General features: G+C 40.6%; 1 protein-coding gene across 1 annotated transcript in view; it reads left to right on the forward strand.

Annotated features, from left to right (window-relative positions):
* The first annotated feature begins 897 nt into the window (after nucleotides 1-897).
* Nucleotides 898-13,923, forward strand: part of BAZ1A (bromodomain adjacent to zinc finger domain 1A) — a 39,304-nt gene continuing 26,278 nt past the window's right edge. Inside the window, exons 1-10 of the mRNA XM_072429069.1 lie at nucleotides 898-1,218; nucleotides 1,311-1,427; nucleotides 4,759-5,037; nucleotides 6,355-6,486; nucleotides 8,352-8,453; nucleotides 9,204-9,291; nucleotides 9,372-9,479; nucleotides 10,996-11,086; nucleotides 13,449-13,615; nucleotides 13,782-13,877. Coding sequence (XP_072285170.1) covers nucleotides 1,315-1,427; nucleotides 4,759-5,037; nucleotides 6,355-6,486; nucleotides 8,352-8,453; nucleotides 9,204-9,291; nucleotides 9,372-9,479; nucleotides 10,996-11,086; nucleotides 13,449-13,615; nucleotides 13,782-13,877 — 1,176 coding nt within the window. The 5' untranslated portion in view covers nucleotides 898-1,218; nucleotides 1,311-1,314. The remainder of the gene's footprint in view (nucleotides 1,219-1,310; nucleotides 1,428-4,758; nucleotides 5,038-6,354; nucleotides 6,487-8,351; nucleotides 8,454-9,203; nucleotides 9,292-9,371; nucleotides 9,480-10,995; nucleotides 11,087-13,448; nucleotides 13,616-13,781; nucleotides 13,878-13,923) is intronic.

A 13,923-nucleotide genomic window follows, 5' to 3' on the forward strand; every position in this document is an offset into this window, starting at 1 on the left:
GCTGCTCCTTCTGTGCATGCCTGAGCTTCTCGGGAATGCGCAAAAGGAGCCTTTTCATTAAAAGGGAAAAAACTGTACACATGCGCAGTGAGATTGGCAAGTTTTTTCCCAATCTACGTCATCCAATCTCACACCTGGGTCGGGTGACGTAGGAAAAAGAACCCGGAAGAGAAGATTGCGGCGTCTGGCGCGCCAGCCTGAAGACGGATACCGGGATGGCATGGGACCTGATGGAAAAAACCTCCCGACGGATAGACTGCTCTGCAGGATTGAAAGTGTGATTTTTTGGGGGGGTTTACTTCCTCTTTATGTGTTTTTATCTTTTGCGGACCCTCGTAAACATTTGCCTTAAAGAGGAACTCTTTCAAAACAAAAGAAAATTCACTTACCGCAGCGCAGTCTGATCCATCCAGAGGTTTCTTCCATCAGGTCCCACGTCGTACAGGTGCCGCCATCTTTTCCTCTTCTTCCAGGTTCTTCTTCCTACGTCACCCAACTCAGGCGCCAGATCAGGTGATGAAGAAAAAAACTGAGATCTGCAATTTTTTTCCCTTTTCACGAAAAGGCTCCTTCATGAAAAGGCATGCGCAGGAGCAGCCAAGAGCCTCCCGGGAAGAGTGACGTTGGTATCCCGAAGGCTTTGCACTCCCATTCATTCTCGATCGCCTAGACTCCTTCACTGCGTCCGCAATCTCCCTCATCGCTGCTGCGTCCATTCTCCTGGCTTCCTGATTGGTCAGGCCAACATGGCGCCTTGTTGTTCACTTACCTCCCACACATGTGTATAATACACAATAAACCGCTGTGTATGTAAGAACAGGATCATGGAAAATAATACATCAAACCATGTGAATTAATACAATGAATGATATTTATTCAGCTATTAAACCCTAGCGGTGACCCATAGCAACCAATGTGATCGGAGTCTGCCATGAAGGGTTGCTATTGGTTACAGCAGCCATAGATGAGTGATCAGGCCGCATGTGCAGAGCCACCAATAGGAGAGGGCAGTGCAGTCAGCACACAATAGGGGAACATCCTCATCCCGCCAGCGGCAACACCGACACAACAACACAGCCCGCCACCTTCCATCTTCCCGCCTACCCGGACCTCCTCCAGCTGCTCGTAACCGGAAGTTCCCGGCGGGACTGGCAGAGCGCGAGGCTATCACCGGGGCAGCTGTGTAGGAAGGAGCGCGGAATACCGGAGATCACATGGGTACCGATATTTGTTCTACATGGGTCTACCGACCTCGTGGCGGGCCTCGTCCTATGATAACTTGTATAATTGTGTGTGTTGTGTCTCCTCAGTGCCATGCCGCTGCTACACCGGAAACCGTTCATCCGAACCCCGCCGCCAGCGGACCTGGACCCCACCGAGCGCCTCTTCTACTGCCGGGTGACCAACGAGGTGTTCAGGGATTACGAGTAAGAGGCCGGCTGCTGCCTTTGTTATGCTGCCATTGTACTGCACAACTTCCCCTCCCCAGCACATGTCAGCGCTATTCCCAGCCTTAATATGAGGTGTATATCACCTCAGCCTGTCACTGCCATTCATGGCTGAGGAAAGCCCTGACTAAAGTTTTGTGCTGAAGAAGTGAAACCATTTCCAAGTTTTATTGTTATCGGAGGCTCCAGACAATGTAAGCAGACCATCACTAAATCTCCACATATTTTACCTGACATACTGTCAGTCGGGGGAGATTTGTCACAGCGGCCAGTGGAACTCACCAAGGTGGCGTGTCACAATATAAAGTGCACGTATGTGTTTTTTGGGGTGTTGTAGCCCAATCATAATGAATGGGCTGCCATGGCACAATGTTGTCACATAATACAAGAATGATAATGTGTGAATGGGCCCCTGATTTATTCACCTAAAACAATAAATAGGCAGGGTGTATTTCTGCAAAGAGCAGATTCACCGTGCACAGAATGTTATACATTGTTCATTTATCTTTGACTTGGAAAAAGACTTTCTCTAGAGCTGCCCCGATTCTCTGGAATGGTCTTCCTCGTACTATTCGGCTTGTGCCTATTTTCTGTTTATTTATTAGAACACTCAAAACCCAACGCTTCAACCTTGCCCACCCGTCTTCTTCTGTCTCCTAAAACCCCCACTACTTCCCACCATTCTATATCCCCCTCGTATTGTACGATTCTTCCCCCCACCTCCTAGACTGTAAGCTCTTTGGGACAGGGTCCTCTCCTCCTGTCACTGTATCTGTCATTTGTAACCCTTATTTATTGTATGTACAGCGCTGCGTAATATGTTGGTGCTAAACAAATGGTGTTTAATGATATTAGTAGGTGATTGGGTGACAATAGGGGGGCAAGGATGGCATTGACCTATTGTAATGACTACCAATCATGGCCTTTATTCATTACAATAACACAGCTATTATTATAATTATATTGTATTTATATAGCACCAACATATTATGCAGAGATGTACATTTTAATAAGGGTTGCAAATGACAAATATAAAACAATGACACAGATAGGAAAAGAGTACCCTGCCCCAAAGAGCTGGGTGGATGACAGCAAAGTGACAACTTAAGTGACTTGAAGGGTGACATTAGGTGGGCAGGATTGGTTTAATCCCATCAATGCTATACATCCAATCGATATAACAGGTGGATGAAGACCATTACCTAAGCAAAGCCTGAAAGTTTAAATAAATCTGGCAAGTTGGGACCTTCAGGTTATGTTGGGAGCCGTAAGATTGTATTGATTCCTCGTCATTGACATTAAAAATGCTAATTGCCACCAGATGTAGCAGGTGGGTGCAAGCTATAAACAAAGTGTGGTCATAAAACAGCCAATAGATATAGCAGGTGGGGGGTGCAAGCTATAAAGTGCATCTTGATGACACGGCTTTTACATGTGGATGCAAATAATGAAGCACAGTTATTATGTAAATACTCATTTATTCCTCGCTGTTACCAGATCTCATAATATAATCCAATCCTAGAGTTAGCTTGAAGTGGAAGTCTACTTTAAAAAAAGCCAAATGTCCTTATCTGACCTTGGTTCAGTTCATTGAGTGGAAGACGGCTGGTAGCCAGGCATTCGGTATATTCAGGGAGGACGATGTTACCCACCTTTCCCAATGACATGTTTCTTGTATCTGTGCTGTGGGAGTTGTGGTCAGGGTGTTATCACTTAGTAGTGTAATAATTTCACTTAGTGATGGTGTCTGGCATTGGCTGACTTTTCTCCTGCACTTGCTGTACTTGTTATTGATTTGTAGTCTTTGTGTCAAGTTTATCTTTAGTTTCACTTTAGTTACAAAATTTCAGTTTGTTTTTTCTCTCCTTTGTATATATGTAACCTGGATCTAGATGTTTGTTTTTTTGATGTTTAAGACTTTTCTTGCATTTTCCTATTAATGATCAGTCAGCACACAGCTGGCTGAAACTTTTGGAGCTCAGCCCTGTGTTTTTTTGTTGCAAGCCATCTTCCTCTTCTTTGTTTTCAGTTGCTTTTGTGTGAGACAGACACAACTCCATGTCTGTTGTTCCCTTTGAGTAGGAGAGACATGCAGAGAGTGCAGCAACCAGCCTCTGAAGACACAAAGCCTCCCTGTAATCTGAGAGCCTGCCGATATGTATTGTTCAAGTAGAAGTTATTGTTCTGGGAACAAACTGCTCAACATGTGCTTTCCTAACTGAAACTTGGCCTTATTTACATCTACACACTTTTTGGTAGAAAATGTTTGTGTGTATTTCTTATTCGTGGTTGTTTCTGTGGTTTTCTTCATGTGTCAGAGTTAAAGGTGGAGCAATAGTATGCGGATACAGCTTGTCCTTTTCTTATAGCAGAACCTAATTCAAAAATATAGTTTTGGGATAATGATTTGTATTTATGTAAGTTTTTTTGATGTTTGCATAAATTGGGGTATTTCCAATGTGTTCACCAAGTTGTGACCAAGAATGTCTGCTGTCACCAACGCTTATTAACACTGACATAATTTATGTGTTCCTTTATGGGTTAGCGACCTGAGTTACCCTTTCCAACCGCGCACAACTCCTTACGCTTTTTGGGAACCTGCAAATAGCTGTCACTGTAACAAAAAATGAAGGCTATCGTTACAGCATTATGAGTAATGAATATTTTATGAGTCGGGCTACAATGGCAAGCAGAGGTGTGATGACGGCTATGTCCTAAGATTCTGCATTTTCACAGACAAAGCTGTAGAATATATTTTTTTTAAATAAATATGTTCCTGTTTTACAGATAGGCTTCTTACACTTTGAATGGTACTTTGAATCATTGAGCATGGTGTAATAAAAAGCAAGTAGTAAAAACAGGAAATCTGACTTGTCGTTTGTTTCCCTGATTCATGTTCTTATGTTAGTTTTACATAGTGTTGCATTGGGTTACTGCCATTTACATAAACTCATTGCATAGGACTAAACCTCTGGGGACATCTGTACAGATGCTAGATTTTTACCCAGCTGAATCGCAAATATCCGTTTCTGGTGATAAAATCTAGTGTCTGTACGTTTTTCTAGGTGTTTTTAGTGTTTCTATACCCCAAGCAGTTAAGTTTACTTCTGTCATATGACCTAACCACGCTGCCAGGATCCCACTCTTGCTGCCTTGGTGGACTCTCCTATTCATCTACAGTGTGTAGATTTAATCACATGTGTACAGAAGCTTGCTTCATACAACTTCATCTTGCTTGTTTATATTCTAAGTTTCCTGACATCTAACTTGTAAAGATAGTTTATTTTCCCTCCTTCTCATTTTTTCACAGTGAATTTTTTGAGCGTACTATCCTGTGCAACAGCCTTGTATGGAGCTGCTCCTTCACTGGAAAGTCTGGACTCACCTATAAAGAAGCGCTTGAATCTGAGAAAAAGGTGAAGAAGAGTTTGCAGAATTTCCCTGAGCCCATAGCAGTGCCGGTGCTATATCTTGTGACACTTGCCAATCATCAGAAAGTATCAGACCTGTGCGATGACATATATGAATATGTGAAGGGTCGCTTCTTTGTTGGTGAAACAGTTACTGTTGTGAGAAACAGTGGTGCAAGGTAATAAATTCTAAAAATGTTCATTTGAAGATAAATTGTGTTCATCATTTTTTGTGAACTTTTTCTATATACTAGCTTATTGTGGAAGGACTGATAATGTTGCCCAAACCAAAACCTTGTTGCAGTGGTCAACAGATATTATTTCCTTCACGTATGGGGAAAGGGGGTTTAGATTAAAAACCTTGTATTTTTTTTTTTTTTTTACAAGTAAGAAACTTAATTCTTTTTTAGTAAACTTACAGTATTTTAAGACAAATCTACAGCTAAAATGTTTGGGTTAGAGAAAGGAAGGTGTAAACCCCTGTCATATCCTGTCATTTCCTGTTCCAAAAACACAACATGAAGTGAGAGGAAAGGGGAAGTGTTCCATCTTATAGCCGAGCTAAACCCTGGGGATACTCATTTCTCTTTGTCCCAGGTGCTGTCAACTTCTTCTGTATCCCGATCTTCAGCTATCTTGATTGGTTGGGCTGGGATGCATAGGCACCCAGAAGGTAATTTGGGCTTGGTAGACACATGCAAATGGTTCTCGTCCGATAATATTGCATGTTTACAGGACTCATCGCCCGAACAACCACCCCGGCAGGTCCAGGGACGGCCAGCGATCGTAATGAAAGTGAGGGGGAGAGAGCCCCGTTGGGTGCTGCTCCGTCGTAGCCCCCTCCTCTTTATAGATTGGAAGGGTGCTGTATGTACAGCACTCATTTGTGCATCGTGCAGTCATTAGTCATTGGAAAGGATCGTGAAAGATCTATTCCAAAGACCGTTATTCCACTTGTGTACGTAGCCTGTACTGGCCACTGACAAGGGAAGCTGAGATTGCTGGATATCCCTGGCAACAAACTCAGCTCTGCCAGTTTTGACAGATCAGAGGTGATCAGGCAGGTAGCAATACTTATTGCAGAAGGGAATTTTGCTGCAGTGCAGATCCTTGGACCACAAGCTCATGTCCAAAAGCGACATGCTCTGATTTTTTTTGCAGCCACGTAAAAAAAAAAAATGGGTCCCAACTTCTACTACTTATTGTATACAAGACAAAAGATCGGTTTATTATACACTTTAAACTGTTTACTTTGTGTCCTTGAGAAAGTTGTAAATGTGTATATGCATTTAAAAGCAACTTTTTTTCTTTAAAAATGTTCTACTCTGGGAATGAAAAGTCTTTGTTCTTGGATCAAAGACTTGGATCTGGATCTGCAGCTTGACTTGAACTTTCTTTGTTCATTTGGATACATCCCTTAAAGCAGTCTTAGCGTGTCACAACTTGTGTATTTATGTAGTGTGATCATCAGTGGCTCACTTTATGTTTTGTATTAGGTTGGAGTGCAGAATTTTGGAGATCAAAGCCCCTCCACAGCAGAATGGGATGACAAACGGTCATGACGTCAAAGATGACACCATTGTCATTAGTGATAGCGATGATGACGAGCCTCCAGTACCAGAAAGCTGGTAAGCAGAATAAAATAAACCTAATCTGTTATGTGCACGGTTAGTAATATTCCTGTCTGTTCACTCACATGTCTTTGTAACAACTGTAAAATTAAATTTGCTTTGTTTTGGTTGCAAGGTCAGAAGCTGTTCCTAATAGAACCAGTACATGTAAAATCTTTACTGCAGCACTACATTTTCTTATGTGATTGTGTGAATACAATTTAAATCTTTCAGAGCTTAAACATAGTAATTGCTTTAGTATTTTTACATTTGTACTGTAATGCCCTTCTAGAGTACAACCTTTTGGCTATTTGTATAGCTTTACCTTTTGTGAAAGGTGGCTACTGTAAGTATTGGTTACTTAAGTCTACCCAGTTACATTTACAATAGTCAGTTTTAGTGATCCTCAGCCCCTTTAAGCCGGGTGTACCATCCGACACTTTTCAGTAAACACTTAGTAAAACAGTAAAGTCGGGTCACAATACAGGAGCTGCCACCCAGCTTAAAAAAAAGTTCTGTGTTGAACACTGCAGTTTAGTGGGATGACTGACAATTGTACAGAGGAATAATGCTTTCCTGAACATATCTATAGAGAAACATTTAGTTAGTTTTAGTTGATGTTGGGGTGCTTGAAACTAGCAAAGCACTACAGATCTTGTAAACAGGAGAATCACAGTACACCTAGAAGGAGTTGATGTGAGTCTCCCTCTTCCTGTTGTTAAAGTGTTTTTAGCATTACAGTTGATAAGGGAATTCCCTTAGATCTCCTAACTTCTGCACTATATATCAATGATGCCATATAGCCGGTTGCTATGAGAGATATAAATACTTGAGTGATCTAACTCTCCATCATAAACAAAAATAGACATCTTTTTTTTTTTTTTTGGGTAAACTGACCCTAAAGAAATGGCAAGCTATATTTTTTCTTAACGTCTTATTTTCGAAAACTAAAACAAATTTATATTTATCAAAATACTTAGTACAAATGATAAAATATGGTTTTCAAATAGTATATTCAATTCCCAGATAGATGGACCAATAGGAGTAAAACTTCCCTAAATAAAGCATTACAAAAGACAGAATGTCTTATCCATCTAGATCAGGGGTGGGCAAACTTGTTGACTCGGGGGCCACAATCTGAAAACAAATTTGACAGAGGGGCTGGGCCAATGGGAGAGTGGGCGGAGTTATGCCATCATGACACCACTGAACGTGACATCATGATGGTATGACCCCGCCCACTTTCCCATCCAAGATCTGAGCCTGCGATGGGAGTGTGGGCAGGCTGTGTCACTGCACACAACCCGCCCACTCTTCCATCTCAGGCTCAGATCAAATGCTTGTAAAAGCAAATCTTCAGCTTGGTAACTCAAAGCAAAGTATAAAAAAAATTCTGTACAGCAGGAACCTTAAAGTGTCTGGTCCTTCTTTCACCATGCTTGTGTTCTTTTTCTGCTAAAGATCCAAGAAATTGTTCTAGAAGCTTATGTTTGCATACATCTACTCGGATCTCTACATAGAACAGAGAATCAGGATGGTAATCGTCTCGGCCCAATGCGTTTCGCCGTTAGGCTGGGTAGAGAGCATTAGAGCAACTGTAGTTTGTAATTAATCTATGCAGGACTTACTGGGTCCAAATTAACCTAGTAGATCATTTTTTTTTCAATCAATAAAAATTTAAACTTCTTGCTCAGTATGTCTCAAATTATGATTTTCAGGCAGTTTTGCAGATGTTTGAGTCCACATTTGTTGAATACTTATCAGGGGGAAAAATGGTCTATCACTTCTATACTACATTTTTTATCAATCCACATACTGGCTTGTTCATAATTCTTGTGCAAATGATTTTTTCATGTGTGCCTGTTTCATTTTGTCTCCTGTAGGAAGAAAATTGAGCCAATCAATCCAACCCTATTCAAATACAAAGTGAAGCCTGTAGTTGAAGCCATGTATGAATCTGTTACCGTCCGACAGTGTCAAGTCAGGTAAGCATGAATGCTGTAAATCTAGTAAGACAGCATTGGGAAGATTAGGAAAACAGCTGATTAAAAATGTAAATCTTCAGTGTGACTGATGGGTAAAGGAATGGTCAAAACTCCTACATGCCCTTTTGTCCACAGCCACGCCTGCCTTCTTAATTTTAAATATATGAGGTATAAACTACTGAAAGCAGAACAAACAGAACTTTCTCACTACTATTTTTTTTGTAGCTCAGGCATCCACCCACACTGTTTCCTTTTTATATTGAGTATGGAATGCTTAGAACCTATGCAGGTCCACTGTCATCCAGTAGTCATTAAAATCCAGATATGTAGAAATAGGAGTTTACACAGCCTGCTTACTCCTCTGTCGTTTTCTGCAGATTGGGAAGTTCACATGCCAGGAGTGGCTATAGAGTAGCTGGCGTAACATGCACGTGCCAGTAGAATTCTGTTTTCTGTATGGCTAGACCTTAGCTTTTCTCAGAATAGCATGTCTGGGAATACTGCATGGGGGAGTGTATGCTGCTGTTTCTACATATCCGTTATAAAACCAGTTTTTCTGAAAAGAATTAGGGAAATATGAATGTGTTTAGAGGTACTAATGCTATATTTGTTTTAGGATAAGGTATGTTGGCTAATAAAGATTATTTAGGTTTGGTAACATAGAAAATGAGTATAAAACTCCAGCCTGGCATTAATGCATTTTTCAGTTGTTCTTTTTATCATTTTTCTTTCCTTTTTTTTTTTTTCTAGTCGAAAGGCTTTCCTGTTTTCTAAAGACAGACTAAAATATTTCCTAAAGCTGCACTGTGAAATACAGAATGGAAGTGTAAAGCCTAAGGTAAAGAAGCTTGAAATGTTGTATTGTTGAAGCCGTGGAAGTATAATCTAGACAACTAAATTCCACTTTTTTACTTTTAGGCAAATACAATTTCAAAGTATCAGATCTTAGAAAAAAATTATTTTCGTTATTTTCCTGATGAGCCTCCTAGATTTGAGATGTCAGCAGACAGAAAACCTCCACCAAAGGTAAGTTGCAAGGCATATCTACAAAAAGGGGCAGATAGAAACTGTGGTTTTATATGACATGGAAGGGTTAGAGCCTTTTGTTGGATTTTTATCTCCTAACTTTCTCCTATCTGTCTTTAATAGAGGAGAAAGTTAAGAGAAATTTGAAAACTGTGACATGGGCAGCAGTAAAATTGATGTTTTTAGCACAGAAGTTTTAGTATCTGCTGTCAAGATTTTATTTGTCTTTTTTTTTTTTTTTTTAACATAAAAAACTAAATTTCCTCTCTGGCTGATTGGTGTCAAAACAGGAAGAGTGAAAAAATCCACCCATACTTTTCTAAACTAAACCAATATTACCTGGAGTTCAGCTTTCAAGCATGCCAGACCTGCTAATTGTTATACATGTGGAAGAAACTCCTCATATGAGTGTTGAGGGAGGGTGCACAGCATGGCCCTGGCTAATGCACAATGATGTAGACATGTCTGGGGTATCTGTTTTTTTACCTAAAGCAAAAGTAAACCTATAGCAATAAAATCACACTTACCTTTAATCCTGCAGATCAGTCTATCCGTCTGTAGGTTTCTTCCTTCGTGTTCAGGGTCGTCCCGGTATCTGTCTTCGGCCCACTACAGAGGGAGTGCTAGGTGCTGCCATCTTCCTCTTCCTGCTTCACCCGTTCTTGCACTGCGCAGGCGCGAGATCAGGTGGCCTAAATTTGGGAAAAAACTTGACAAACTCACTGCCCATGCGTGAGATCGGCAATTTTTTTCTTATTGATGAAAGGGCTCCTTTCATGCATGCCTGAGATGCTTGTGCATGCGCAGAAGGACCAGCCAAGAGCTTCCCGGGATATGTGACCTAGGTATCCCGCAAGGCTCTGTGCTTTTATTCTTTCTTGATCTACTAGGCAATTGAGAATTATAGGCTGTACCCTTTTTTTTTTTTTTTTTTTTTTTTTTTTTTTTGGTGTTGCACTTAAAAAAAATACTAATAAACACTAATAAACAAATTTTTTTACTTTGAATAAAAGGTTTGTCTACCCTTTTTTTTTTTTTTAAATGAAAATTCTGAGTTTAGGTACGCTTTAAGCCAGGCATGTCTAAAGCCTGGCCCGTGCGCCAATTTCGGCTGGTGTTTAGTTTCCATTGGCCCACAGCCTCTGTCATCACAGGGAATCCCCTACCTCATTATAGTGGGCTTGTGCTGTGCGGGACCCACACGGACCACGCCCACTCTGATTCCAAGAACATGATCTGCACGGAGCCCGCATTGACATAGACTCTGTACTCAGGGAATCCCTCACGTCACTCTGGTGGGCGTGTACTGTGTGGGACCCGCACAAACCACACCCACACTTACCCTGGTTAATGGTCGGCCCCACACATTTTCACCTCGCCTAATCTTGCCCTCTTTGCAAAAAGTTTGGACACCCCTGCTTTAAGCAGTGAGTGAGACAAAATGAGGTGATGCTTAAAAATGTGAAAAACTTTTTTTTCCGACTTTTTCTGTTAATGTGGCCGGTTACTTTTGTAGGAGAATGGGATGACTCCCAGACAAAGCCTGCTCGCTGCTGCAAAGGAACGGGAGAGAATCATGCAGCACAAGAGGGAGCTCAGAGCTATGGGTAAGATCATTTTTAAATCCATAAATGCTGGAATATTTGTAGCGTCCCATTTAGTAAAGGGGGTTGCCTCCATCAGTTTATAACCCCCTTTCCTGAGTCACTGGAGATTTTTACTTGAGAATAATTTATTGATGGGGCTCTTTCTCCAAAAATGTTGACACCCTTTTATTCCTGTATTCCTATTAGTTTAATGTTGGTAATGTTTATTATCTGGTGCTGTTTTGGAAAAATATAAATGATGCTTCGCTATTGTATCAACTTTTGTATGTTTATGTAGTGATATCACTAAAAAACAAGAGTATAACTATTTTCTGGTATTCCATTGATTGTGTATGTATGATATATGATATACCATGGGTAACCAACTCCGGTCCTAAAGGGCCAGGATTCATACACATTTTTTAGATGTCTTTTACAAAGCCCCAGTAAAGGACTGTTTACAGGAACATTTGGCTTTTATGTACACTTGGACATCCATGGGATATATCCCTAGTACTTGGGGAAACTGTTAAGTTAGAAGAGTTGATTTCGATAAACTATTTTTTTCTGTAGTATTTTGACTACAGTGGTTGTCAGTTTCAAAAAATGCAAAAGTCTTATTTTGAGACTATGAGATGAGACCTATTAAGCTGCAAGCACCAATCAATATATAGTGAGTTTGTATGTTAGTGTGTGTTAAGTGTGTGAACCTTAGAGTAGTATTTATACCTCTGCCCTTTACATGCTTACTTACACACTAGTTTTTAAAAAAATTCTGAATTATATTAGGATCTAGTCAAGCATTGGCAACGACGGCTGCCATTTTTTACCAACTGGATCTTCTAAGTGTTATTTGCATGTCCGGCCCTTTGGGGGGAATATACAGTTATTACAGTTGGTGGGCGGAGCTTTGTTTACTTGCTGAATCGCAGAGACCATTTCTTCTCTATTCAAAAACATGGAGTGTTCAGGAGCTGGACCACAGCTTGCATAACCCAATACCACTGGTTGGATGGTGGCTTGTGTTCAGTAATCACTGTCATTGAGTAGGTGAAGCAAGGTTTTTTTAAGCATGGGCTTCAGATTTCCATTTCTGTAACTTTTAATTATTTTCTGCTGCATCACTTCCCCCCAGTACCTGTGTACAAAGGGTGTTTGAGTCAATACCTAGTTGTGGTTTGGTGTTGTGTTGGTGCTTGTCACTGCTGCACACTTAGTATTCTCTCTTTCCTGTTGCTAGCAACATTGTGGACATATAAATACGGCCTTTTTGTAATATTAGTTTACCTGATCACACGCAATAGTAGTTGTGTAAAACCCCATCCAGGTCTCTTGGCCTCAGACCTCACTAGGCATTACTATCTTATGTTGTTTAAACCTTCGTTACCTCACAAAAAGTGACTTAAAGTAATTTGTTTTTTGCTTTTACCCTCAGATAAGGGCAATGTTTTGGATTGCTGTCTGTCCTAGCAAAACATGTGGAGACTTGAATAAGAGAGTGAACACAACAAAATTTGCTCCATCCTATTCCAAGGAGAAGGATGGATAGTTTTGGAGCGCAATTAAAATGTGATTGTTACAACACATTGGTGTGATCTGTGAATGGTGTGGAATGCTTGTGAAATGCTTGCATTTCACAAGCATTCCCATTGCATCTCTGACAAATAAACCAGTTCCTTTTAGAATTCTTCTCCCCTGACTGAAAAAACTGAGAAATCTATTTCTGTATTTAGTCAGGGGAGAGAAAGAATGTCCCTACCTGTATTTCATTGTGGGGGGACAACAAAGATCGGTCCCCAGCTTCTGTCTCTGGCACGTCTCTGATTCTTAGTTATTAAGGTGCAGAAGCAAGCTACATAATAGAATATTGAAGTCAGCAGTTTTAAGATAGCAGATCTTGGTTTTAAAGGGACTTTCAACACAGAGTAACGGTTCTGATTTCATTTCTAGATCAGTTGAGAGGTTTTATTCAAACCTCTAAACTATCCTGAAGAGGAAAGGCCAGCTCATTCTGGACCTAGAAAGACCTTACCAGTTTTGTATGCATTCATGATAAAATGAAATCAGTCTTTGTCTCCTCCCTTCATATTTTTAAGATTGCCCACCCCCTCGCTTTATCTGCCTTTAGTGCTTTCCAAAAGGTTACTCTACATACGCTGGATATAGTTGGGGGCATTCAAACGTACCAACAAACCATCTCATCCTTTTTGGTGTCACATAAATGAGCCCCCCCCCCCATCTTGTGTTCGTAGCATCCTACTCCTGCAAAAGGCACAGTGACCTACTGGTTTTGGTTGTTCCATTGATCAGGGTTGTTTCTCTTTATCAACTCTTTATTACCTCAGAGAAAAGTGGTATTAGTCTTACGGATTTCCCTTTTTAGAGCTGGAAAAAGAGAGAATGAGACGGGAACGCACTGATCGTATTAGGTCCAGAGCCAAAGAAAGACAAGAACAAATTCAGCAGAAGGAGGAAATCAAGAAAATTGCTGAAGATGCAAGACTAAAGAAAAGAGAAGCGAGAGAGAGTATTAAATTAGAAAGAGACAAGGTAATTGTTTTACTCAAACTGGCACACAAAATATATTGCCATGTGGTTAATTGTGTGTGTTTTCCCCTTCCCTGTGTTGCTCTTGTCTTTTATTATTTGTTATTCAAATTAGTGTCTTTCTATGCAAGTGCATAAGAGATTTAGTCATTTTTGCTTTCATTTTAAGGAAAGGGTGAAAATTCGTGAAGAAAAACGAAAATATGCAGAACGCTTAAAATTGTGGAGTAAACGACGAGATGATATGGAGTGTGATGACCTTAAGGTCAGTATGTTATGTAGAAGTGTTGACCTTCTTATTGCATGGTTAG

This window comes from Pyxicephalus adspersus, chromosome 12 (genome assembly GCF_032062135.1).
Source record: "Pyxicephalus adspersus chromosome 12, UCB_Pads_2.0, whole genome shotgun sequence".
In the NCBI taxonomy this organism is placed as follows: domain Eukaryota; kingdom Metazoa; phylum Chordata; class Amphibia; order Anura; family Pyxicephalidae; genus Pyxicephalus; species Pyxicephalus adspersus.